The sequence below is a fragment of the Ochotona curzoniae genome, unplaced genomic scaffold (assembly GCF_017591425.1).
Source record: "Ochotona curzoniae isolate NIBS_2020 unplaced genomic scaffold, NIBS_Ocur_1.0 contig_3622, whole genome shotgun sequence".
Taxonomy (NCBI): domain Eukaryota; kingdom Metazoa; phylum Chordata; class Mammalia; order Lagomorpha; family Ochotonidae; genus Ochotona; species Ochotona curzoniae.
Genome location: NW_024465926.1, coordinates 557,131 through 583,603, shown reverse-complemented (window position 1 = coordinate 583,603; position 26,473 = coordinate 557,131). Strand labels below are relative to the sequence as shown.

The following is a 26,473-nucleotide window of genomic DNA, read 5'->3' as shown; positions in this document are numbered from 1 at the left end:
GCTAGAGTGGATGCTCCTGTGGACCCCAGGCCCTCACCAATGCACAGGGCTGGGGGGATGCCCAGGCACAGCAGGTACTGGTACAGCAGGAAGAGTGTGAGGAAGAGGCAGTAGTTGGGCCAGAGGCGGGCAATGGCCCCGCGGCGCCGGCGGGTGAGGATGGCCACAAGCCAGCAGCCATGCAGGATAACCATGAAGTTCATACGCTGCCCGATGACGTTCACGGCCATCAGGAAACAGATCTGCAGTCGGCAAGGGAGACACGAGGATATGGCCAAGGCTGAAACCCAACCTTGCTCACAGGAACCCCAAGGCCCCCGGGTGAGCAGCGACAGCTCAGGTGCCGTACTCCCTGCGGCCCCTGGCGGGGAGCAGATGTGTGCGTGTGTATGGTACGTGCTGGGTGTCTGCAGTTTCCTGCGGGAACTTTTGTGGGGGCGTCCCTGCCATATAGAGCATCAGGCACGGGGTGCGGATCACACCGAGAACGCTCCCTGTCCCCACACGGGTGTGAAGGGTCCCCTGCCTTGCACCTACAGGTCCTCTGCAAGCCCCAGGGTACCCCCTCCCGCAGCAATGGCCAGGCGCACCCCAGCCTCACCTCCAGCCCGAACTTGTAGAAGAAGAAGTTGACGAAGTACTTGAGGCAGCCGAGCAGGTCCCGGTCCAGGTTCTGGCGGGTGCCGTCGGCACACACGGCCTGGGCAGGCGGCGGGGCCAGCCGGTGCTGCCGTCGGTGGTGCTCCTGGCGCCGGTACACCGCGGCCTCAAACACCAGCAGCAGCAGGATCTGCAGGTGGTTCTGTGGAATGGGGCTGTGAGGCTGCCATCCGCCGGCTGGCCCTGCCCTCACCCGCCTGCCGGCCCCTCACCAACCTGGATGTAGCCCAGGTTGGGGAAGCCCTTCCGCACCCCAAACCAGGCAGCTGGGTCAACAGGGCCGCGGTAGAGGAGGGACTGGCTGATCTCAGCTGGCTGCAGGTTGGTGCTGTTGGTGAAAGGCTGAGGGGTGGGGTGGGCTCAGCATGGGCTCCTGGCCCCCGGAGGGACACTGGCCCTGCCTTGAGACCCAGCCAGTGCAGGACCATGGAGGGCTCCAAGTCGGGCCTGGACAGCAAGCCAGGGGACACCATGAGCAGAGACTGGCAGACAGGAGGGTCCCAGGCGAGGGAAAGGGCGTGGAGAGCCCCTAGGCCTGGCTCACACAAGTCTCATCGGGAACCCTCCAGGGAGCTGAGGTTGCACCCCAGAGGTACCCAGAGTCCGGACCCTCCAGGAAGCCCCTGGGGCGGCTCTGCCCAGTACCTGGGTGCAGTTGCTGGAGTACTCGTGGGGGTTGACGACCCTGAGCTGGTAAAGCATCTTGCACACGATCACGGTGCAGGTCCATACGGTGGACAGACTGGAGGCCATGGGCCGGAAGCGGGCATAGGGCAGGGCAAAGGCCCACAGCACCACCAGCAGCAAGTTCATTACCGAGACCTGTGGGTGCAGGAGTGTGGGCAATGGCCCCATGATGGGCCAGGGCGCCAGGGGACACTGCGTGGGCACTCACCTCATTCAGGGCCACCCAGACAGTGTAGAGGGCCACAAGCTTGAAGGTGTGCAGCTCCAGCAGGCGCCGCACGAAGCCCTGCACGGACGCCAGCACGTCCGAGAAGCCGACGGCCAGGTCCAACAGCCGCTCGGCCACCAGGCCCCACTTGCTGGCCTCACCTGGGGAGGGGAGTGCTGAGCAGGAGCTGGGGAGCCAGGCGCAGAGGCCCCCTCTGCCCTACATGGGGCACAGCCCCACCTACCTTCAGGAACCTGTGTGGCCTGCAGGGGCTCAGCCAGGCCCAGCCCCCCATCCGCAGGGGTTGTCTCCTCCTGCTGCAGCAGCGGGGCCCCACTGGCCGGGTCCTGTCTGGGAGGGCCTGGAGTGTCAAGGCCCCCTCTTGGGCAGCCCCCGCCTGGCCCCCCGGGGCCCCACAGGCACCTGTGTGCCCAGCGCAGGCGGTGGGTGGCGGGCGGCGGCACGCGCTCCAGGTCAGTGAGCTGCATGAAGGGCTTGTGGAAGTAGTGCAGCTGCAGGATGCAGGCCAGCAGGAAGAAGCCGGGGACGAGGATGCTGGAGAAGAGCTCCGACACGCTGAACTGCTCCAGGCCCAGGTCGCCCAGCCTACGGCCAGGAGAGCTCAGTGGCCAGCAGGGACAATCCTGCCCGCACCACGGGGCTGCCTGCCCACCCGCCACTCACTGCTCGTCCGTGAAGCCCGTGAGGTTGCGCCAGTAGGCGGGGAAGTCCTGGAACTGGAAGGTGTAGACCGCCAGGAGCACCAGCATGGTGTAGGCCACCACCAGCCACCAGAAGGCCTTGAGCAGGCGTCGCCACAAACTGTAGTACACCTGCATGGGGCAGGCGAGGGAAAGGGTGGGGTGAGGCGGGGACAGGCGAGGGAAGGGGTGAGGGAAGGGGTGGGGTGAGGCGGGGGCAGGCGAGGGAAGGGGTGAGGGAAGGGGCAGGCGAGGAAGGGGTGCGTGAGGCGGGGGGCAGGCGAGGGAAGGGGCAGGCGAGGAAGGGGTGCGTGAGGCGGGGGCAGGCGAGGGAAGGGGTGAGGGAAGGGTGAGGAAGGGCAGGCGAGGGAAGGGGCAGGCGAGGGAAGGGCAGGCGAGGAAGGGTGAGGAAGGGTGAGGAAGGGGCAGGCGAGGGAAGGGGCAGGCGAGGAAGGGGTGCGTGAGGCGGGGAGCAGGCGAGGGAAGGGGTGCGTGAGGCGGGGGCAGGCGAGGAAGGGGTGCGTGAGGCAGGGGCAGGCGAGGGAAGGGGCAGGCGAGGGAAGGGGCAGGCGAGGAAGGGGTGTGTGAGGCGGGGGCAGGCGAGGAAGGGGTGCGTGAGGCGGGGGCCGGTGCAGTGGGGCACCCGCCCTCCTGTGCATCCGTACCTGGAAGAGCGTGAGGCAGAGCAGGAAGAGGAACATGTAGACGATCTTGTAGACCACCAGGCGGCCGGCGAAGCTGACCACCACGAACATGCCAGCACACACGTAGATCCAGTACTTGGCGTGCAGCCCTGAGACCAGCTCCCCCAGGCCCCGCACCAGCGCCTGTGTCCGCGTGGGCTCTGCAGACAGCAGCTGTGTGGGCCAGGGGCTCCCCGGCCGCAGCTCCCCACCACCACCTCGCCCCTACCCACCTGCGTCAGACACGGTGACCTCAGTCAGCGCGGCCGGGCCCTGCCTCCTGCCGAGCAGCTTCTCCCGGACAAACTGGCGCAGCAGCAGCCAGAAGGTGAGCGTGTACAGCAGCTGCAAAAGGGGTGGATGAGGACGCAGCCTGGGGCACGGGGCACACACACATAGGGCACAGCCAGTGGAGATGGCTTGTGGTCCCGGCCCTTACCATAGCACCGAGATCCAGGCAGGGGTAGCGGGTATGCTCCAGGCCCAGCTGGCGCAGGCTGATGGGGCCCAGGGCAGTGGGCAGCTCGGCACGCAGGTCTAGGGCCCACACGTAGCGCAGGCAGCACAGGGTGAGCCCGTACAGCAGCACACAGGGGGCACACAGCATGGCCAGCTGGTGCCGACTGCGCACGGTCCACACCAGGCAAGCCCAGAGCAGCAGCACGAACGTTAGCCAGCTGTGGTAGGTGATGCTCCACACCTGTGGGAGGCAGGGCCAGACGGGCTCAGCCCCCGCGGGCCCAGGACGTGTTCAGCCCCCGTGGGCCCAGGACGCACTCAGCCCCCAAGCCCCGCCCTCACCCATGACTCACCATGGCAGCCACCAACGCACACACATAGCTCTGGTCCAGGATGAGGTGGCCCAGGCCGTGCAGTGGGGACCTCTCTCTTGTCTCAGCCCACCCGAGGTGCCCTGAGGGTGGACAGGTGTCAGCTCCCCTGTGGGGACATCCAGAACACCCCGCCCCAGCCCCAGAGAGGAGACCAGGACCTGACAGGGGCAGGCCCACAGACTGACTCTGGGGGCCTCCATCGCCGAGACCCCAAAGGCAACATGCAATGCCCCTAACCCCTTTTGGCTCTGCTCAGGCCCCAGGGCCAGAAGCTCCATGGACTCCATTCAGGGACAGAAAGCAGAACACCACCACAGCCATGCAGCCAACACGAAGCTCCCAGGATTCCACGGGGCCAGCCCAAGGCCACATGCTCAGGCCCCCAGGCAGAGGGAGAAGACCTGGAGGGTGTTGGGGTGGCCTCCGGGAGGTGGTGAGGGGAACCCAGGAGATCACCCATTGGCCACCAGGGGGCAGCCTCGCCCTCCACACAGGCCGGGTACTCACGGGGACGCTGGCGCACAGGGCTTGGTCCAGTCAGGTCGTGCACGATGCAGCTGTCAGCCTCAGTGTCCAGCCCCGGCAGTGTGGGCACCACGTACTGCAGGAGAGTCACAGCTGAGCTGGCACCTCCCTCAGCTTCCCCGTCTCCCCTGGCAGCTCTCTCACCTGGGCGGGCTTCCCAGCCGGGCCCTGGGGTCTCTGGTCCAGCTGATCCAGTTCCAGTTCTCGGGCCTCCTCCTCCTTGGGCACCTCCTTCCTCTGTGAGGAGCAGAGCCAGGGCTCAGCCTGGGAGCCCCTGCCCGGCTCAGCCGTGCACCCCACCTCCCCCCAGGCCCTGCCCGGCTCACCTGGCCCAGGCGGTGGGGCGTGTGGACCTTGAGGAGCGAGATGACCGTGTAATAGAGCAGTAGTAAGATGCCCGGGCTCACATAGACCGGCCAGTCGTGGCTGGTGTCGGGCACGAACGCATTGGGGCTGGAGCAGTTGGCAGGGACCACAAAGGCCTTGAGGCCAAACACCCTGCCCAGACAAGACAGCCGCTGAGCACTGGTTCTGGAGGCCACCAAAGGGCAGGGTGGGACTGAGGCTGTGGCCTCACCTGGCCCAGATGCTGGCCGAGGGGAGCACAGTCTGTACAAAGGGGGCCTGGTAGCAGTAGAGGCAGAGGAGATGTGCGGCACCAAAGCAGCCCACCATGACGCAAAGGGTGCTGATGCCCAGGGCACTGATGGGCAGGTGGCACGCCCACCACGTGCAGATGGCCAGGAAGATGAGCAGATAGACGCTAGAGGAGGCCGAGGGGTGGGCAATTCCTGTGGGTGGGACACGCAGGGTGAGGTCTGCCCAGGACTGGGGATCCCCCTGAGTATACCCCTTTCCCCAGCCCTGCCGGTACCTGCCAGCGCCAGCAGCACTATGGCCAGGGTCCGTCCAGCAGCCACCAGCAGCCAGTGGGCAGTGACCCGGAACCGGGCAGCCAGCCGTGACCTGTGCTTGGGGGCCAGGGCAGGGGTCGTCTGCAGTCCAGCCAGATCGTCATGGTCCTGTCCAGCACACAGGGGCGAGCTCAAGGACGCAGCCCTGTGGCTGTTCCACACCCCCAGGCTCCCCTCCACCGGCTACGGGACTACAGCACCCAGAGCTGGCCCTCCTGGCCACCGGCCGCTGCCTCCCTCACAGCAGCACCTCACGGGCCCCGCTATGCCTTAGCACCTGCGACTGACCACAGGCTATCCCAGGCCATGCCAAGGCTCTGCTCTTGGTCTCCACAAGAGAACTGAGCGGACCGGAGGCCAGGGCAGCGGCACACACACAGCCACAGCACACCAAGCAGGTCACCACCGAGACAGAGGTAGGCAAGGGCTGTGTGTATTCACTCCACCAGCCGTCACCTGCTGCCTCCTGCGGTGGCAGTCCAGGCACGCACAGCCGGGCGCCCCCGACATGCCCCTCACCAGCTCCTGGGCGTGTCGGCTCTGTCGGGCTTTCCGGGCGAAGCGCTTGCAGAGGCCCAGGCAGACGGAGGAGATGACCAGCATGCCCAGGTCAGGGGCCACCAGGCGGACGGCACTGGGGATGTCATGCAGGTCCAGCCTGAGGGACAGGAGAGTGGGTCAGGAAAGAGCCCCAAGGGCCACGGGAGGTCCCCACAGAGGCTGTGAGGGGGCAGACTCACCTTGCGACCCCCACATGTAGCGCCAGGATCTCCCAGTGGCTGCCTGCACAGAGCGCGGGACGGGGTCTGATGAGCCAGCTACAGTGGCCCTCACCAGGAACGGCTAAGGACTTGGCCTAGCTGCCCATGGGGGCCAGGGCAGGGCTGCCAGGGCTGGCCCCAACTGGAGCTTGGACCACAGAGAGACAGGGACACACAGGACGCTGGGGCTCCCACCCTGAGACTTAAAAGTGGGCACAGCCGTGGGCTGAGCCGGCAGGGACAGTCCAGAAGAGCAAACAGCTGACCATGGCAGGGTGGACACCCAGCGTGTGGGCACTGGGCAGGGGCATCCCAAGGGGCCCAGTATGCCTCCCCCTACAGCCCCTGGGGGGTCCCTGCCCCCACTCACATCTGGGGGGCACCAGGAACTGGTCCAAGCTGGGCACAGTGTGTAGGCAGATCTGGAAAGCCAGGTGGGTCAGCAGGAAGAGCAGGCTGAGGACCAGCAGGGCCCGGAGGAGGCGGCCAGTGTGACCTGTGGGCGAGCAGGCAGGGCGAGGCTGGGGACAGGCTCGTGGCCCCACACGCACAGCTGGAACCCAGGGCTGGAACACAGCTAGCCGACGGGTCCCTCAGGGTCTGGAACCCTGGCCAGTGTCCGCCCAGAAGGCAGTAGTGACCAGTGGGAATGGCTCTGTCCCAGACATTGCTAATTCCTCCCACCCGGTTCCCTGTGTGGCGATGGGCACTGCCAGGACTCCCGGGGCCACACAGCAGACTCCCGGCTCAGCCCTGAGGGAGAAGGGAGGCAGGACAGACCACCATGAAAACCAAGGTGGCACTTGCCAGAGGGCCTCAGCTTCACCAGCGAGGGGTCGTGGCCACGTGCTCCCCAGGGACTTGGCCCACCCAGGCTCCCCTCTGTGAGCATCACATGAAGACTATAAGGGGGCCACTCCCAGGGAAGCGGCCCCTCCCTGCCCAGGCTCAGCCAGCTCTGAGCTGAGGAGAGCAGCTGGCAGTACGGTCCCCATGGGATCTGATGTCATCCTCAGATCGGAGGGACTGCAGATGACCAGCCATGGTGGCCAGGAGGACCTGCCTTGTTCCCCCTGCAGCCTGGACACCAGTCACGCGGCCACACGGAGTACATCTGCCCTGAGCGGAGGGCTTGGCTCACAGGGGAGGGGAAGTGCAAGTAGGCTGGCACCATGTGGAGGGGCATGCGGGAACAGAGGCGGGAGGCCTAGGCAGTAGGGACTGCCGTACTAAGGCCCTTTAGCTCCTGGTTGGGGCGTGGACAATGGCAGAGCAGGTCTCCATGTGGAGACAGCCCTGGGTACCCCGAATGGAGCCGCCTCCCCTCCTGCAGGCTGGGGCTGAATCTTGTGGACTGGCAAGGCAGGGCCCTGAGCTGCCCACACCCGGCAGGGGTCAGGGTCCCGTCTCCTGCCCTGGAGCCCTTGGTCCCCGCTCACAAGGGACAGAGATAGCCAGTCGGGGAGGGACGTCCACTTCCAGGGCAGGCGGTGCCCAGTTAGGGGTGGGGCCAGTGGAAGCCGGGACTGCCCTGGGGGACCCCACAGGAAACAGCAAGGAGGGGTCGTGTACACTGCAGTCCCTGGCATCGCTTTGCCACTGCCTCTCTCTGCTACTTCTCATCAGCTGCCCATCCGGCCCCCTCTCTGCTGGCCCCAGGGGCTGGGACAGTCAGCCATCACTTGCCCTGCCAGCTGGGTCCCCGCCTGGCTTCCTGGCTGTGCCAGACCTTGTGGAGCGGGGGGCTGCCCCAGGGGTCTGTGGTTGTCCACCCAGGGAAACCCACAGTGCTGGGGCCCAAGTCTGAGTCAGGGAGCCACCCTGACAGGGAGTGGCCTGGGCCCTGTGGCCCCGAGCCGGAGGAGCCCAATGTTCTGCCTTGGGGGGTCACTCACAGGCCTGGGGCCTAGACTGCCAGGATTCACCCAGTTTTCACCCTGTACGTGGCACCCCTTACGGGTCTTCACACCTACATCCGAGCCACTGCCAAGAGCTGCTCATGGCACCGGGGCCTGGGGGCAAGGACACAGCCCAGTACAGCGGGAGGGGCACTGCCAGGCTGGGCGAGGCCTGAACAAGGAGGGGGACCAGCCCCCGACAGCCAGGCCCGGGCAACGCTCAGGGGCCAGGCAGCGTCAGACCTCTCATGGGTCTGTGCCAAGGCTAGCAGCTGCAGCAGCTGGAAGCCCACACAGGGTGGGTAGGTTTTCTCTCCTTCCTGGAACAACCAGGCAGTGCCTCTGTGCCCAGGGCACCCTGAGGCGCGAGGAACAGACAGATGGACGGCCAGGCGGGGCCTCCTCGGTGGTCTTGCTGCCGTCCAGCTCTGGGGCTCCACCCTGCCCTGCCTGGCCAGAAGCCCAACAGCCCCCGCCTCCCCCGCGTTTCCAATCTCACTCGGGGCGTGAAATGTTTATGGAACAAATGGCTCTTCCCAGGGCCTGGGAATGGGCAGGATGGGCGCCTTGGCTACAGCGGACCTTGGGAGCGAGCACAGGGCACAGCTCAAGTGCGTCAGGGCATCCCGGGACGAAGGAGCCCCAGGCTGGAGGACTCTGGGCCTGGTGACCTCGTGACTTCACGCCACAAATGGGAACAGAGGTGGGCGGGGGAGGGCTGTGGCTGCTGATCCTGCGCCAGGACCAGTTAACTCCCTGCCTGCACACCTGGGAAAGCAGGGGACAGACCAAGTGCTTGGGCCCCTGCACCCATGTGTGTCTCCCAGCGAAAGCTCCTGGCTCAGCCCTGGCACGGGGGCTGAACCAGCAGATGGAAGATCTGTCCCAGGCATACATCTTTCCAAAGTCAGGCAGGCTGGCCTGGGTCACAAGGGTGGCATCTGTGGTCACAGGGGGGTCTCTCCTAGAGCTTCCTTGAGGAGCCGGCTGCAGAGGATCAGTGTGTGCTGGTGGCCAGCCCACTGCGCCCCTCGAGGACCAGAGGGGCTGCCTTCTTCTGCAGCCCCCAGGAGGGGCTCCCCCAGTGCCCCCATTCCCGCCCCCACCCCGCCCAAGGCCACTGTGACTTCTCAGGGATGTAGCTGGCCTGCTGCAGAGCACCCCCTCTGCCCCACCTTGGTCGGCCTCACCACCACAGGAGTCCGAGTCCTTGCACATCCTGGACCCTACGAGTCTCCGGCACCCGGCCACCCCCACTGCCGTGCTCAGCGGGCAGGACGTGGGGCCAGCCCAGGGCGGCCTCATGGTCTCTACCCACACTGCTCCAACCCTCCCCCCACGGTTCCCCACGGTTCCCCACTGACCTGGGATGCCGTGCCGGCCGGGGCCGGGTAGCCAGGGCAGCAGCAGCAGGAAGAGCAGGTAGACGAGCGAGAAGACGTTGATGCGGGCCAGGCAAGCTGGGGGGTGGGGGGGAAGGTCAGCAGCCTAGCACTGGATGATCCCCCGCCCACCGCCCTCCGCCCAGGCGTCCAACCAAGTGCTGCGGGCACCCGCAGCTGCCCCACAGCCCAACCCCGTGGCTGAGCCTGTATTCCTGGGCACGTGAGGCTGACAGCAGCCCCCTGCGGGCAGCCAGCCACACGAGCTGACCTGTGCCGAGGGCAGTGGCCTGCGGCCACCAGCCTGCTAACCGGAAAGGGTGGGGCGAGGGGCCGTCAACAACTTCAGGTTACCCAAGCTGGAGATCCCGCGGCCCAGGGCTGCCCGAGGGGCGGCTGCTCTGCTTCTCACCTAGCGTCCACTAAGGCACATCGGAGCCAAAGCCGCAGGACATGCACTGTAGCCCTGCAACTGGGTGGCCCACTGATGAGGGGTTCGGGAGCAGAGCCCGGGCTGAGGCTCCTGTGTCCAGGCTCCGCCCACCTCCGGCCTCTGCGCTGACCCCCCAGTGCACTGTGTGAAGGAGGTGGCAATGCGTGCCCCCCAGCTCCAGCAGGGCAGGGGCCAGGCCAGGCCTCTTCCCGTGCCACTCACAATACAGCAGGGGGGAGGGCAGAACGGCCCTCTACCCAAGCTTAACCCTTCAGGGACCCATGCCCGGGACCCGGAGCGCTGGCACGGGTCAGCTCACGGGAACATTTCACACAGGGCTGAAGGCTGCCCAAGCCCAGAGGAAGGCAATGGCCAGGGTGGGGTTGGAAGCGGGAGAAGACCTCACGGGGAAGCCCTGCCCATAGCCACCCCCCGGGGAGCCCAGCCTCCTCTCCTCACAGAGGGCTCCCAGGTCTGGCTGGAGCCCAGTGGCACAGCCACAGGCATCTGAGGAAGTGGCACGAGGCAGGGCTGGGGGCAGAGGACCCTGGGCCAATAGGGCCCAGCACACAGCTGCCACCAGGGTCGCACGGGAGCGGGGAGCCAGCATGGAGATCCTGTGCCCATGAGCAGCCTGAGGCCGACCGGGCCTCTTTCCCCTGCAGAGCCCTCTGACCACGGCTCCAGCACAGCCAGCCACGGGCCCATGAGGCCGAGTGGGGCATCGGGAGTTGTCACCCTGCTCTCAGCAAAGTGCGGACACATGCCCGACCGACGGCCATAACCAAAGGCAGCCACAGTGCCTGTACCGGCAGAGGGAGCAAGCCTGTCCCCCACACCCCAGGGGCCTGGGGGCTGGGCGAGAAGTCCCCAGGGAGGCACCAAGCCAGCCCCACCCTGGAGAAGCACCCCAGGGCCAGCCTGGCCCTTAGGGTGAGACGCCCGTGCTCTCAGTCCCTTCAGAGGATCCAGGACACCCACTCTTCCCGGGTCCCTGAGCCCTGCACCCACGTGGGCTAGCCGGCCCTAGTTGAGGAAGAAGGGGCAGGAAGCCTTTGAGTCAGCACACACAGGAGTCCCTGTCCTTGCACGGCGACCCCAGAGGTGGCCAGGACGTGGTGACATCGCCCGGGGCCTCCAGCCTGGGGTGGGTCACCGGCAGCCCAGGGTCCAGGCACCAGCCTGGCAAGCTCCCTCTGCCTTATTTGGCTTGGACTAGGATCCCATAAACACTGTGAGCCAGCGCTTCTGCCAGCGGGTGGGGCCGGGCAGAGACGGAAGAGGAAGCGGGAGGCGGGTGGGTTCACGGCCCTATCACGCCACGCGGGCCAGGCCATGGCAGCTCCTGCAGGCAGTGCCTACCAGGCCCCAGCTCCCGCCCTTCCCCAGACCAAGTTCCTGCTGACACCAGGTGTGTAGGGAGGCCACAGGGTGTTGTCACCTACTTGGAAGCCAGCCAGGCAGCCTGGGGCTCTGGTTGCTGTTGGTTTAACGAGCCAAGGGTCTGGGGTTTAATTAGCTCAGTGTCCGGGAACAGTTTACGGCTCCCCTGACCTGCACAGGGTGCGGGCTGGACGCCCCAGAAACTCTCTCATCATGGCCTCATGAGGCCGCTGCAAGCCACCAGGGCAGAAAAGGTACACACCCCAGCCCCCCCTCCAGCCTGTGCCCAGCATGGGGTGGCTGCAGCTGGACAGAAAGCCCAAGCTGCTGCTGCTTCTCCAGCAGGTCTCACCCCCACATCCTGCAGAAGAGTTAGCCCAGCAGGGGCAACCCCTATGTCAGGGGTGGGGCTGCATTCCAAAGGCGGGTCGCCCCCACCCCGCCCCAAGGCCTTGCAGGGGAGAGGAAGGGGCTTATCTGGGTGGCCATCTCCCAGGCAGTCCCAGGTAAACAGGCAGGAGGAGCAGCTGCCCAGGGCCAGGCCAGGCATCCCCACCCCGAGGGCAACTGGACCAGGCAGAGCCTTGGCAAACAGCAGCACCCTCTGCTGAGGAAGGGACAGTGCAGCCCCCACTGCCCCCGGGAACCTCACCTGACCCGAGGCCGCTTGGCGCCTCATTCCTGGGCCCCAGCCCAGCCACCCACCAGCGGTGGGGCACACAGCTCCAGGGCCGACATCCAGCCTCGTCCCAGAGGGAGCCATGGATGCAGAAGAACCGCCTGCGGGACACGACGACTGCCTGGAGTTCCAGGGGATGACACACCTGCTGGCCCAGCTCACGTCCCCACGTGAGCCCCAACCCTGGCTTGCATCATGCAAGGCCCACAGGGGAGGGGGGGGAATGGTGTCCATGTCCAGACAGCTGTGAGTACCGCAGATGCCAGGCGGGGATCCCAGACACAGTATACAGGTAAATGCAGAAGGGCAGACCCCACAGCCCCCCAGTCGCAGCCTCTGCTCAAGGCCTGGGCTTCAGACCCCACAGCCCCCCAGTCGCAGCCTCTGCTCAAGGCCTGGGCTTCAGACCCCACAGCCCCCCAGTCGCAGCCTCTGCTCAAGGCCTGGGCTTCAGACCCAGAAAGCCCTCAGGCCACACAGATGAGGTCGGGGTGAGAGAGAAGACCCCAGCATCACAGCTCAGGGCACAGAAGACCAGGGTGGGGGCTTAGGAGCCAGAGACCCTGCTCTTGGCTCCGTAAGGCCCGGACTAGCCACAATGGCCCAACACACGTGATGGGACCAACCAGACACACAGCCCAACACACTGGACAGGGCCACCCACATAACAGCCTGATATGTGTGATAGAATCACCCAGACAGCATGGCTGAACACATGATGTGGCCACTTAGACACCACAGTCTGACACATGTGGTGCGGCCATGTCACCAAGACACCATGAGGCCCACTGCAATGACTTAGTAGCTAAATCCTCGCCTTGCATACAACCGGATGCCATATGGACACCAGTTCATGTCCCGGCTGTTCCACTTCCCATCCAGCTCCCTGCCTGTGGCCTGGGAAAGCAGTGGAGGACACCCCAAAGCCTTGGATCCTGCACCCGCGTGGGAGACCCAAAGGAAGTTCCTGGCTCCTTGCTTCGGACTGGCTCAACTGTTGCAGTTGCTTGGGGAGTGGGCCAGTGGACAGAGGAGCTTCCTCTCTGTCACTTCTTCTCTCTATAAATCTGCCTTTCCGATCAAAATAAAAAACAAATTAAAAAAAGATATCATGGTCTAACACGTGATTCAACCACCCAGACACCATGGCCCAACATGTGATAGAGCAACCCAGATACCACGGCCTGACATGTGACATGGCCACCCAGTCAGCACGGTCCGACATGTGTGACACGGCCACTCAGACATACATGCCATTCTGGCCTGACACACATGACACAGCCACCCAGACACCACGGCCAGACAAATGTGGCAGGGCCACAACACCCAAATACCATGACCCAACGTGTGACAGGGCCACTTAGACACCATAGTCAACCCCAGAACGGAGCCACACTACCTACTACAGCCTGAGATAACATGACACGCTACGCCACCCAGGCCCCACGGCCTGACACGTGTGACAGAATTGTTCCATCCAGACACCAGCGGCGGTAGGCCTCACTCAGCTCTTGGGCTACAAGTGCTGCTTGCCTCAACAGGTAGCCTGAAGACAGAGCACCACAGAGGGCAGCTGGACAAGGATGCCTCCAGCAAACCACTGAAGGATGGCAGGGGTCAACCCTGTGGGAGACTACACAGGACACAGGGGCAGAGGAGTGGTGCAAGGATCAGAGCACCGGTCCTTGACGGGGAGCTCCTGGGCCCCATCAGCCTGCCTGGAGCCCGCTCACCCAGCACCCCACGCCCACAGGCCAGGTGAGCGGGATCCAGGTGGTAAGAGGTGTCCTGTGTGGATACTCAGCACCCAGCCACCTCCCGTGAGGACAGGCCTGGCCCCGCCTGGCTCCTCCCCCCGGGGCGCGGCAGAAGCCAGGCAGCTGCCCCCTGAGCAGGGCCATCTCTCAGGTGTCCGCGGGGGAAGGGGGCTGACTCAGAGGCCCCGCCCTGTGACTCACTGGCAACTGATGGCTCGCGGCCTGTCCAGCCAGCTTGTGCCAGCTGCAAGGGGCCTGGCCGCTGGATAGCCACACTCTGCAGCCTCCCTGGGAACTCCCCTCCCACGGCTGCAGGGCCTGGGACAGGCGGGGCCCTGCGCCTCCAGCTCCCACTTGAGGAAGCTCAGCCCCGCCTCTCCCCTAGCCTGGCTTCCCCCTCCACAGACACAGGGTCAACACAGGGATAGGGTGCAGGCTCCACCCCACCACGGACACTGCCCAGATGCCAATGGCCAGTGTGGGGCCAGGCAAGGACCCAGCCCCCGGGAGCCCCAGCAGGCAGCACTCCACTGAGGATGAAGGAGGCCCCTGGAGAGGAGTGACAGGGTCGGGGGTAAGACAGGAAGAGCGGACGATGGCCAGCCCCACCATCCAGGAAGCCGAGCCCCTCTCTGCACAGGCACGAGTACATAAAACAGAACCTCGGGTCCTGGGACCCTTGCCACCACAGCCCCGGCCCCAGCTGGGACAGCCGCCTGGGACAGCTGCATGTCTGCAGGACCATGGGACACAACGGGCTCCTGATGGGATGCAGCCAAGAACCCACATGGCTCCCAGTAACAGCGGGGGAGCCTCAGGCTGTGGCCCGGCTCCAAGTGTGCCTCAATTTCCCCTTCACATGGAAGGTCTCAGAACATCTCCCTCCAGGTAGCGGGCAAGCCAGCCTGGTAAGGTGTGTATGTGGGGGGAGATGTTTGCCAGCCTGGGGCAGGGGGACAGGCCAGCCTGGTGGTATGCATTAAGGAGGGGAAAGGACAGCCTCGTGGGATGTCGAGGGGACATTTGCCAGCCTGGTGAAGTGTTGGGGGGTCAGCTCTGTCTCTGTCCCTGCAGCTCACATTTGGCATCCCCCTCCCTAGGCATGGCCAGGAACCCAAGGCCCCGGCCCTCCCGTGAGAAGCCCAGCCAGGCAAGGCTGGAGCAAACACCTAGCAATGACTGTCCACAGAGGACTAGCTCTGGGGTTAAGAAAGGCCAGGCTGGGCCCAGCGATAGCATAGCAGTTAAGGTCCTCACCTTGCAAGCGCCGGGATCCCATATGAGCGCTGGTTCCAATCCCAGCAGCTCCACTTCCCATCCAGCTCCCTGCTTGTGGCCTGAGAAGCAGTTGAGGACAGCCCAAAGCCTTGGGACCCTGCACCCGTGTGGGAGACCCGGACGAAGCTCCTAGCTTTGGATTGGCTCAGCTGCAGCTGTTGCGGCCAGTTGGGGTATGAACCATCGACAGAAGATCTTCCTTTCTGTCTCTCCTCTCTGAATATATCTTTCTAATAAAAATAAATAAATCTTTAAAAAAGAAGAAAGGCCGGGCTGCACCTTGAGCTTGCCATCCAGCCCTGTGACCACTGCTCCCCAAGCGAGGACCACTCCCATGGAGCTACGCTGGCCCAGTGCCCAGGCCAGGGAACACTAACCCTGCCCCAGGCCCAAACATCAGCACCAGTGTGCTTGCCTACCAGGAGGGCTGGGTGCAGTTGGTGGCGGCTGGTATAGGATACTCACGGTCCCCCTCACTCCCACTGGCAGGGGTAGGGACTCTGAGTAGCTAAAACACCTCCTAACCTCAGGGCTGGGAACCCCACTGGCCATGGACACCCCCTCAGACCAGCCCAGCTAGCCGGTGAGGTGCAGACAATTACAGCACCAGGGACAACCCCGCCCCCCCACTTCTCCCCACACCCCGGGGCCCTTGAGGGGAGGAGGCGGCCTGCCCCAACACACGTGCTCCCCCACATGGCAGCTGAGACCCAGGCTTCCTTGGTCAGAACCAGCGGGAAGTACCTGGGGAGCCTGGCATCGCAGGTCTGACGACAGCACCAGCCCCCACATGGCAACTCACTGTGCTCAACACCTGCCAGGGGCTCGGGGTCGGGAAGGTCACAGTGTCCTGTGCCCTGGTGAAGGAAGACAGGCCAGAGTGGACCCTTCTCGTGTGTGTGGACACTGTTCAGGGGGCTGGAGTCACAGCACAGCAGTGACACCACGGCAGGCAGGCTTCCTGCCAACACGCCGGGGAGGTCGGCAGAGGGGGGCTCAAGTCCTCAAGCCCCTGACCCACAAAGGTTTCAAACCAGTCCAGTTCTGGCTGTTGGGCGGTAAACCAGCAGGTGGAAAGCTGTCCTTTCAGTAATCCTGCCTTTCAAATAAATATAATTTTCATATCTAAAAAAAAAATTGCATTCAGTTAATTCATCCTAAACAAAACAAAAAAAAAAGCCCAGCAGCGGGGCCTAGCAGCTAAAGTCCTCGCCTTGGACGTGCCAGGATCCCATATGGGCGCCGGTTCTAATCCCAACTGCCCCACTTCCCATCCAGCTCCCTGCCTGTGGCCTGGGAAAGCAGTGGAGGACGGCCCAAAGCCTTGGGACCCTGCACCGTGTGGGAGACCCAGAAGAGGCTCCTGGCTCCAGATGGGCTCAGCTCGAAAGGATCTGTCCCTCCTCTCTGTAAACCTACCTGCCTTTCCAGTAATAAACAAAAACAAAGAATCTGCTGCTCCTCCCTCTAAGCTGCCCAAGGCGTTGTTTCAGCACTTGGAAAGCTGCTCTGAGATATCCTAGCACATTTACAGTCAAATTTCAGGGCCCAGGGCAGTAGGCTGGGGGACGATCCCTGCCTGGCACACTCCCTGATCCCATATGGGCACAGGTTCTAATCCTGACTGCCCCACTTCCCATCCAGCTCCCTGCCTGTGGCCTGGGAAAGCAGTCGAAGACGGCCCAAGGCCTTGGGACCCTGACCCACATGGGAGACCTGGAGGAAGTTCCTGGCTCCTGGCTCCAGATCAGATCAGCTCAGCTCTGGCCATTGCGGTCACTTGGGGAGTGAATCATTGCACAGAAGATCTTCCTCTCTGTATATCCGACTTTGCAAAAAAATAAAATAAATCTTTTTTTTTAAAAAAAGAGGAAGAATAAAGAGGGGCAGAAAGGATCCTCAGTGACCGTGCAGGGAAGCAGTGGAGCAAGGAACTACCTGAGGGCTGCCTCCTGCTCACACACACATACCCCTGCTCCTGCTCACACACACACACACACACACCCCTGCTCCTGCTCACACACACACACCCCTGCTCACACACACACACACCCCTGCTCCTGCTCACACACACACCCCTGCTCCTGCTCACACACACACCCCTGCTCCTACTCACACACACACACCCCTGCTCCTGCTCACACACACACACACACCCTGCTCCTGCTCACACACACACACCCCTGCTCCTGCTCACACACACCCCTGCTCCTGCTCACACACACACACACACACACCCCTGCTCCTGCTCACACACACACACACACACACCCCTGCTCCTGCTCACACACACACACACCCCTGCTCTTACACACACCCTGCTCCAACTCACACACACATACCTGCTCACACACACACACACACACACCCCTGCTCCTGCTCACACACACACACACCCCTGCTCCTGCTCACACACACACACACCCCTGCTCCTGCTCACACACACACACACCCCTGCTCCTGCTCACACACACACCCCTGTTCACACACACACACCCCTGCTCACACACACACCCCTGCTCACACACGCACACACTCCTGCTCCTGCTCACACACACACCCCTCTGTCCCCCACCCAGCTATCCCAGTGGTGACAGGCCTGGCCTCCTCCTCCTGCAGATTGGTCCCAGGCGGAACCCAAGCCCAGCAGCCTGTGGAATGCGGCTGGGCCAGTCGGCCTGGGATTCCTCTGCCTTCAGCTCACAGCCGAGCTGACCCAGCTGTCCTGACCTGGCCGACCGACCTCTGCCCCTACACCGGGAACTCCCTGACCTCCATCACCAGCTTGGGCCTCCCCCAACACCCGTGTCTCTCAGGCTCACCCCTCATCCATACTCCTCTACTGGGATCCCAACCCAGGAACTGCAGAAAACGTGGCCCATCCCCGTGTGGGCTCTCCTCCCCCAGAGCAGGGGTAGAATGTTCTGTGAGCAGGGGTGCAGTGTCGTGGCCGCCTCACTGAAAGGGTCAGGTTCTGAGAAGGCTGAGGTTGACAGCAACGTCAGAACTGGAGCACAGTGAATGGGGGCTACACCGCAGGGAAGTGGGGGGCCTAGCCATCCAGTGTCCACTGCCACCCAGTGAGACCTCCGAGAACTCTCAGCCCCAACCACCCCCACCTCTATGAAGGAGCCATTCCTCCTGCAGTGAGGGGCCTCAAGCCCCCTGAGAGGCCCCCGCACGGAGGGGGGCCACACAGCTGCTTGCACGCAGACTCAGGTCTGGTCCTGCCCAGCCTCCCTGGGCCCCAAGCCTGGGCACCCAGAGCCTCCTCCCACCACTCCCCTGACCTCCAGAGATTAGGGCCCACCCCAGGGACCCTGGCTCCAGTCAGGGAGGTCTGGGGCCACTGATAAGGGATGGTCGCCAAGCAGCACTGGGCGGGGCTGCAGGCCACCTGGCCATGTCCCGGCCACACTGCATGACCACCCCAAACGCAGCACAAGCCAGCTGCCCAAGCTGGACATGCAAGATGTCATAGGCTGCTGGGGAAACTGCACACACGTGCATGTGGAGCCGGCCCAAGCCCAACCCGGACTCACGTGAGACCCCACGAGGCAGCACCCTGCCAGGGCCCAGCAGGGCAAAGGGCTTGCAGCCTCCAGTGGCTCCCAGAGTCTGGCTTCAGTCCTGCTCACATGCGCCTCCCAAGTGCTCAGGCCCCTGCACAGAGCTCCAGGGTCCCGGCCCGGCCCCAGCTGCTGCGACCATCTGAGAGATCTAAGAGGGGCTATCTGCTTGTTGCTGAACCTTTGTGCGGGTGGGACAAACATACCTGAAAAACAGGGGTGAGAATGGGGTGAGGTGGTCCCCCACAGGGGCTGCAGGGACCCACTTCTAGCATGGGGCAGGGTGTCCTGGACCTACAGCTGGGAGGATGGGTCCCAGGAAGGGTCTGGGCGCTCCGGACACAAGCTACAGGCCACTGCACTGCTCATGGAGATAGCAGGGCTTGGGGCATGGGCACCAGGCAGTGCTAGGCTCACCCTGGAGAGCCAGCAGGACCACGGGGGCTGGGAGGGCAGTGCCCAGCAGGCAGGAGGCCCCAGGGGGTAGGGTCGACTGGCCCCAGGTCTTTGTGCGGACTGCTTGGAGCAGCTGCTGGATGGGGGCAGCTGGGCGGCCAGGCTTGCTCCTAGAACTCTCTCCACCACAGTGCTGGACCATAAACAGACAGAACACCCAGCAGGCGGAAGGAGCAGAGTGAGTCGCCCCGCACAGTCTGCTGGGGCCCAGGAGACACAGCTCAGGTAAAGGAGAGTGAGTCTGCCCCGCACAGTCTGCTGGGGCCCAGGAGACACAGCTCAGGTAAAGGAGAGTGAGTCACCCCGCACAGTCTGCTGGGGCCCAGGAGACACAGCTCAGGTAAAGGAGAGTGAGTCTGCCCCGCACAGTCTGCTGGGGCCCAGGAGACACAGCTCAGGTAAAGGAGAGTGAGTCACCCCGCACAGTCTGCTGGGGCTCAGGAGACACAGCTCAGGTAAAGGAGAGTGAGTCTGCCCCGCACAGTCTGCTGGGGCTCAGGAGACACAGCTCAGGTAAGCAGAAGAGGAATTGTGGCCACAGGGTACGTTGGCCGGGCACGCAGGAGGGGCCTTGGCGTCACAGAACACACTGGGACGGATGGCGCCCAACCTGGGCAGCCTCCCAGGCCTCCAGCCAGCCCAGGCCCATCCTAGCCCATTCACTGGCAGAGGAAGCCACAGACGTGACCACCCCTGGGCTGGACCGAGGAAGGCAGAGAGGCCCAACTATAAATACACAGGGAGAACAGCGGCACACACACTGCACCCGATCAACTGCAGGCCTCTCACAGGCAGCCTAAAAATACGCCCTGTGATTATGTCATTAAGACACACCAGGAAACCAACCCACCCGCCAAGCCCAGCTCCTGAGACGGCTGCCGGGAGCTGGCGGGCCGTGCCCTGCAGTCCCAGGGGCCTGGCCTCACCCAGGGGACGCTGCTCAGGCTGGTGCTGGAGACAGCTGCCAAAGCCCACCACATGTCAGGGCTGGCTGGCACCCCCCAAAAGCCCAGAAGGAGTGGCTGCCTGAGGACAGCCCAGGGCCTGTCCACACCGGGACATGCCTGACCCACGTGCACTGGGCACAGGTGTGCCTACAGCGTCTCCAGGGCTCCTGTGAACCCAGGAGCAACTCAACATCTAACAAAACATTCCAGTAACACACGCATGGGGCCAGTGCCTGCTCAGGTGAGAGACCTGGACAGTGGCCCAGGATGGGGACACTGGCTCAGCCTTGGTCTCGACCCAGCAGCAGCCAGACCCCAGAGAACCTGGTCTCTACAGGGTCAACTCCTCACAAAATATGCTCAAGCGGCCCCCGTGTGTGGTTAACTCCCCTCATGCAAGGGTTCCTGCAACTTACCTCGACCATGGCCTGAAATACTATGCAGAAATTTCCAGAAATAAACTACTTCTATGCTGCAAATCGCTTGCTCTACACTCTAGTTCCAGGCGATCCGCTTTCTCACAGCCTGTCGTGCCAAACTGTACACCTCCCCGCAGGTGTGAGCACGCAGCTGCCCCTGGTGTGTCTACGTGCCCAGCAGTGGCGATGCTATACAGCACATCTCACAGTAAAGAGGCAAGTATTAGGCCTGGAGCGTTAGCCTAGTGGCTAAAGCCCTTGCCCTGTATGCGCTGCAAACCCATATGGGTGCCAGTTTGTATCCCGGCTGCTCCACTTCCCATCCAGCCCTCTGCCTGTGGCCTGGGAAAGCAGTCGAGGACGGCCCAAAGCCTCGGGACCCTGCACCCGCGTGGGAGACCCGGAGGAGGTTCCTGGCTCCTGGCTTCAGCTCAACCCCAGCTGTTGTAGCCACCTGGGAAGTGAACCAGTGGATGGAAATTGTCTCTCCTCTCTGTAAATCTCACTTTCCAATAAAAATAAAACTTTCTTTTTTAATGCAAGTAATATATAAAATATGTGATAACATGGCAATGGTACCTAAGTGTTAGGCAGCACATGACGTGTGATTAGGTAAGCATGTGACCCAGTGTTACACGTGACGTGACATGCAGGCCCTGTGGGCAAGCCCATGCTGCTGGACACGTCACACACTGCATGAGAATCTAAGAATCCGTAATATCACATGACCTGTGCTCATGCTATATACAATGTGATATGCAATACTGAACACAGGACATGAGACATGCTGTAATGTGACAGCGACACATGTTAAATGACAACGCCTAACACGGTGTGTGACATGTGAACATACTGACAATTTAGGAAAACACAGCATGGTAACTCCACCACATGCACAAGCCTCGTGTTAGCTACTGGACCAATGCCAGGAATAGGGGTATGACAAGGGCCCAGCACTGTCCTGAGGTCTGGAGGCCGCCCGGGCCCACCTCTCTCCAGTCTCACAGCCTCGTCCTGACTGTCCCTGACAGCTGACAGCTGCTCATTCTAGGGGAGGTGCTGCCGAGCCCCTTGGGGACCCAGCACAGAGGGTCCCCCCGCCCACTCAGAGGACACCAACACCACCTACCATGCTCGGCCCTGGAGAACTCTGCTCTCACCTACAGGCCCTGCAGGAGCTCGTGCAAAAACAACTGGGACACGGACTGCACATGGCCCCTCCAGCCAGCCAAGTCCCAGGACAGCAGCGGTGGGTGGCTCCCTCCGCCCTGCTCCCCAGGGGCCCGACCCTCCTTGCCCGCCAGCGCCTGGGCCGGTGCAAGGCACATCTGGGAAAGTGCTCTGGGCTCCAGGCCCAACCCGGGAGGAAGGGCGGCCCGTCTGCCCAGCCTAGGCGCCAAATCCAGAACTGAGAAGCTCAGAGCTTTTACCGTTTCGCTTACAGCAGCGGAAGCCCAGATCCAAGGAGGGGGCAGGGTTCCGGCTCCCAGCCAGGCCCCTCCTGCTCCTTGGCCTCCCTGCGACCTGCTAGCCCAGGCCCGGCAGGTGTGTGCCAGCAGCAGGTGTGGGGCCTGCCCAGGGAGGAGGCCGTGTCCCACACAGGGTAACCTCCCTCACCCCAGATCCCTTCTCAGAGCAGCATGCCCCGCTGCCCACTTCCGGAGGTCAGCAGTAGACCGAGTCGCCTCCCCAGCCCTCTCCAGGGGGACTCGGGTTCCAGGAAGGCCAGAGCTGAGGGACAGAGGCCAGCAGCTCAGACACCAGCACACACTGCTGGACACAGGGCCAGCTCCGCCATGGACCCAGGCGGACAGCAGAAGCTGGCATCTACTTGCACATTTCAGAGACCAGTGCTGAGCTGACCCGCACTGGGAGCTCCCCATAGGAGGTGACCCCTGGGAGAGCAGTGGCAGGAAGACACCCCAGTCCCGCATGGGGCAGGGAGCTTGGCTGCCCCTCCCCCTGCTCCCACACTGGCACACCCATGAACACACAGCTGGTCGAGGGTCCTGCTGCTGACTCACCAGCTCTCCCGAGTACCCCTTAAGACCAGAGCAGGGCAGGGATCACCAGGTATATGGGGCTGGGGGCCAGAGACCTGCCTGCCTCACAGAGGCAGGGTGACACATCCCCATCTGGACACCCAGCCCTGCCACAAGGTGTCCTGGGGAGCAGAAACCATGTTGGAACCCTACAGTTACCGCCTGTGCCCCGCCCCACCCCACCCCACCCAGTTCCTGCAGGCCCTCCCGGAGCCCACTGTGCCCCACGGAGGTTTGGGCACGAGCCTGGGCACCCCAGATGACTCAGACCCCACCGCCCCTGGCTGCTGCTCTGGCCAGCCGGGGAACGGAGTGACTAAGTCCCCGTGAAGGTGGCATTCATTTCCAAACGCCGTCTAGCACCGGCCGGACAGCATGAAGGGCTCCAGGGACAAGGGCTCGCCTGTTCCAGCAGCGGCCAGGCCAGCCCACTCCTGACATCAGCTGGGCAGCAGGCAGGTCCCTGGGGAGCTGCCCACATCCAGGGGCCAGCAGGCTGGACACACACGGCTCAGGTGTTAGCCCTGGCCAGCCCCCTGCCCAGGCTTCAGGCCAGGTGGGTGTGACAAGGACATCAGCATTTCCCACTAACAGCCTCCTCGCTGGGGCGCCCAGAGCTCCAGTCCCACTGGGAGAGCGATGCGCAGGTGACCCACCTGCCACGTCAGGTGGGAACTCGGCTCAACCCTGCCCGGAGGCAGACCCAGGGCCTAGCGAGGGGCCCAGCCCCAAAACTACCAGAATCTCTGGTTTTCAACGGCCGGAAAAAGAATCAGATGTGAAAACAGTTAGCACCTGGCCCCGATCTGCCTTCAGCTCCGCGCACCTGGGGGTGGGGGTGCCCGACGGAAAGGAGCTCCACGATCGCACCGCTGGGGTCCCTGTGCCTTTAAGAAGCTAACCTGCGGTCCCCAGCCTCCGCACCGTGGGCTCCCGGGGAACCCCGCGGGTGTGCGCGCTCCCCAGACACCGCTGGGGTCCAGCTGCGGCGCAGGCCCGTGCCCACCACAGGGGAAGGCGTCCGAGGAACCGATCCCAGTCTCCCCCAGTCCTGGGCGGCACCGCCTTCGAGCGCTAGGAATTTGAGGCGGGCAGGGGGCTCTCCGGCCCCGAACCGTCCCGCCGGCTTCGGATTAATCTAATCTGCCCGTCAGCGGCGGGTGGAGACGGCCCACCCGGCCCCTCGGAGGGACAGGGCTGCTGGGCACCGCGCCCTGGGCGGACCCCGCCCCGAGGAGGGGGCGCCAGACCCGGGCCTGCCGCGACGACTAACGCCTGTCATGGGGACCCCTAGTGTCCCCCAACCACTGGCGGCCCGAGCCGGGCGGGGCTCGCTGTGGGCGGCGAGGGGTACGCTGGCCAACTCGGCCCCTGGGCAGCTCCAGGCAGGAAGCCCGCCGCCGGCCCGCAGCGTCAGGAAGTCCGGACGCAACTTTGCACTTTTGTTTTTCACTCGAAAGAGATTTGCGCTCGCTCCGCCGCCGCGCAGACGCCCGGAGCCCCCAGCCCCACGCTCGCTCGGACACGGCACGCTCCCTCGGACACCGCGCGCCCCCTTGGAACGTGGGCACCAGGGCCGCGCGTCCCGGGGAGTCCCCGCCCCTGCCCGCCCCGCGGCCCGGCCGGGAAGCGCGGGGCCCCCGGCGGCCCACCCGGCGGCGTGGCCCCACTCACCGGCCAGGAGCGCGCCGGGCAGCAGCAGCCAGTAGAGGACGGCGCCCAGCACGTGCGGCTCCATGCTCCGCGCTCGCGCCGCCGCGGCGCTAAGGGGCGGTGCGGGGTCCCGGGGAGCGGCGCGCCATGGCGCGCGGGGGTCTCCGCACGTGTGCCGCGCGCCCGGGGACCCCGGCTGTCCTCGGGGCCCGCGCGCCGCTGCCGCCTCTTCCCCGCGGATGCCGACGGTCCCGGCCGCGCTGGCTGCGGAGGGCGCCCTAGCCCAGGCGCGGCGCGGAGAGGCTGGGCTGGGCCGGACGGCGGCTCGGCGGCTCCCTACCCCCACGCCGCCCGCGGGCCTTTATAAGCTCGGCCCCCGCCCGCTGCCCGCCCTCCCCGGCGTGCCCGCCCCCGCGCTTCCCCCGACGGCCGGCGCGCCCAGCCGGCCCCTCGGAGCTGGGGCTGTGGCTGACCCCGACTCGGCGCGCCCCGGCCGAGACAGCCCCGACCCTCACAGGGGTGGGCCGGGCCTGGGAGTCTAAGGGAGGCCGCGTGGACCCCGACTCTCCACGCGCAACTGCGGCCCGCGTGGCGGGAGCGACTTTCACTTTGCGGCCCGCGAGGCAGGGGCGCAGCGCCCCCTGGGGGCCTTGGGGGCGCGGGCGGGGCTGGCCAGGACAGTGGAACTGGGGTTCGGGGCCTCCTGCAGCTCCGCCGGCCACTGGCAACCTCGCCCCCCTACCCGACCCCCGTCCAGGTGCCACGACAGCGGCCAGAGCACATGCTGAGGTTCTAAGAAGGGCGAGGTGTGAGGGACACCTCAGCAGGCCGCCTCCGGGCAGCCTCCTGTGTCCAGGGTCGCAGATTCCGCCAGGGACGGAAGGGGTAGGGCTGTGCCAGGGGCGGCCACCCAGCCAAGAGGGGCTGCCACTGATGGGAGTTGGTCCTGGGCACAGACCCCCTCCCCTCCCAGGAACCAGATGTTAGGGGGCACCAACTGTGATCTGACAGCAGGAGCTGGGTGTGGGCCTCAAGACCACGGCCAGCGGTTACAGTGTGTCTCACCGTGGGAACTTTGTTAAAAGTCCAGAAGATCCGCAGACCTCGAGACCCCGTCCATACTAGGAGCTGGCTGCCCCTGCCTCGGGGAGGGTCCTGTGGACACCCAGCCCCCTTGGGTACTGCTCCCTCCTATGTGGCACTATGTGCATGTCCACCCCACATAACAGCTGTCAGGCCGGAGGTGTGGGGGTGCAATGGGAGGCTCTGAGGAGGCCTACCCACAGCCTGCTCAGCCAATCCAGCTGGCTCCCTAAGACAGAAGGGGGGAGAGAGCCTCCATCCGCTGGTTCACCCCAGGGTCCCCGCCAGCCAGGGCTGAGCCAGGAGCAACTCTCAACATGCACATTACAGGAAGCTGGATGGGAAGGGGAGCAGTCGGGACTTGGTACCCACATGGCTGCCAGTGCCACCAGCAGTGGCTTTTCCTGTTGTACCACAGTGCCCACCCCCCATCACTCAGGACTTGAGGTTCCTGAGGACACAGTCCCCATAGCTTGTCGCCATGTAGTATAAATGAGACAAGTTCAGATCCACATAGGCCTGCCTACTGTGACCCCCAACACCAGTGGAGGGCCCTAGGAGACAAGCCCTCGGTGATCCCACCCACCCTGTTACGAGCTGACCAATCAATCCAGAGGCAGGCTGTTAAAGGCTCAGGAGTGTCTTCAGCAACCAGTGACTGTGGCAGGGCGAGCAGCCACGGGGCCACCGTTCAGGGCTCTGAAGCTCACCCCTGCATGGAAAACCATCCAGGAATGGGGAACTGCCAGGAGTTCTTGGCTTCTGTCTCCTCCCAGGCTTGTAAAAGACCTGTTTGTGGATCCAGTGCAATGGCTCAGTGGCTACATTCTTGCTTTGCATGCACCAGGATCCCATATGGGCTCTGGTTCATGTCCCAGCTGCCCCACTTCCCATCCAGCTCCCTACCTGTGGCCTGGGCAAGCAGTCGAGGACGGCCCAAAGTCTTAGGACCCTGCACTCGTGTGTGGGAGACCTGGAGGAAGTTCCTGCCTGCCTCCTGATTGGTTCAGCACTGGCCATTGAGGCCACCTGGGGAGTAAATCAGAGGATAGAATAAACAAACAAATAGATAAAACACCTATGTTTTGGCCTGAGCTTCAGGGGAACTTTATGATGAGTGCTAACTGAAGTGGAAGGTCCACTCCATGCAACCCAGCTGCCGGGCACATCAGGAGGAGCTGCCTGTCTGAACCTTAACATCTCCGAGTCTGCTGTGGGCTCTGGTCCACCTCTAACATTTCTTGGAGGTCGGTTAGTACAAACACCACGTGCTTTACACGATGGGCGAGTATTTACGCAGACCAAGAGCTACATCCTGCTTGGTCGAGCAGCTGAAGCAAGCAAGCAAACAAGGCTGGTTACAGACGCCAGCTTTACAGTTGGCCAGGTTTGTAAGCGGACTGTAGATGTCCTTCCAACATTCTGGTTCCGCCAATGTGTCCCTCACTTATTTTTCTGTTCACCATGAGACTCACGAAGACTTAGAGGACCTGACAAAACTGACACCATTTTGAATTTTCAG

At 63.9% G+C, this 26,473-nt stretch overlaps 1 protein-coding gene across 1 annotated transcript in view; it reads right to left on the bottom strand.

Moving 5' to 3' along the window:
* The window catches only part of PIEZO1 (piezo type mechanosensitive ion channel component 1), a 31,865-nt gene extending 7,838 nt beyond the window's left edge, over window positions 1-24,027 (bottom strand). Inside the window, exons 1-22 of the mRNA XM_040982236.1 lie at window positions 23,890-24,027; window positions 9,235-9,330; window positions 6,343-6,468; window positions 5,952-5,994; window positions 5,731-5,869; window positions 5,172-5,319; window positions 4,875-5,088; window positions 4,624-4,795; window positions 4,442-4,534; window positions 4,280-4,373; window positions 3,752-3,852; window positions 3,379-3,639; window positions 3,173-3,284; window positions 2,922-3,100; window positions 2,240-2,388; window positions 1,979-2,161; window positions 1,800-1,906; window positions 1,556-1,716; window positions 1,306-1,482; window positions 877-1,002; window positions 602-802; window positions 38-242 (exon numbers count right to left, since the gene is read on the bottom strand). Of these exons, the coding sequence (XP_040838170.1) occupies window positions 38-242; window positions 602-802; window positions 877-1,002; window positions 1,306-1,482; window positions 1,556-1,716; window positions 1,800-1,906; window positions 1,979-2,161; window positions 2,240-2,388; window positions 2,922-3,100; window positions 3,173-3,284; window positions 3,379-3,639; window positions 3,752-3,852; window positions 4,280-4,373; window positions 4,442-4,534; window positions 4,624-4,795; window positions 4,875-5,088; window positions 5,172-5,319; window positions 5,731-5,869; window positions 5,952-5,994; window positions 6,343-6,468; window positions 9,235-9,330; window positions 23,890-23,953 (3,151 nt within the window). The 5' untranslated portion in view covers window positions 23,954-24,027. The remainder of the gene's footprint in view (window positions 1-37; window positions 243-601; window positions 803-876; window positions 1,003-1,305; window positions 1,483-1,555; window positions 1,717-1,799; window positions 1,907-1,978; window positions 2,162-2,239; window positions 2,389-2,921; window positions 3,101-3,172; window positions 3,285-3,378; window positions 3,640-3,751; window positions 3,853-4,279; window positions 4,374-4,441; window positions 4,535-4,623; window positions 4,796-4,874; window positions 5,089-5,171; window positions 5,320-5,730; window positions 5,870-5,951; window positions 5,995-6,342; window positions 6,469-9,234; window positions 9,331-23,889) is intronic.
* Window positions 24,028-26,473: the final 2,446 nt, after the last annotated feature.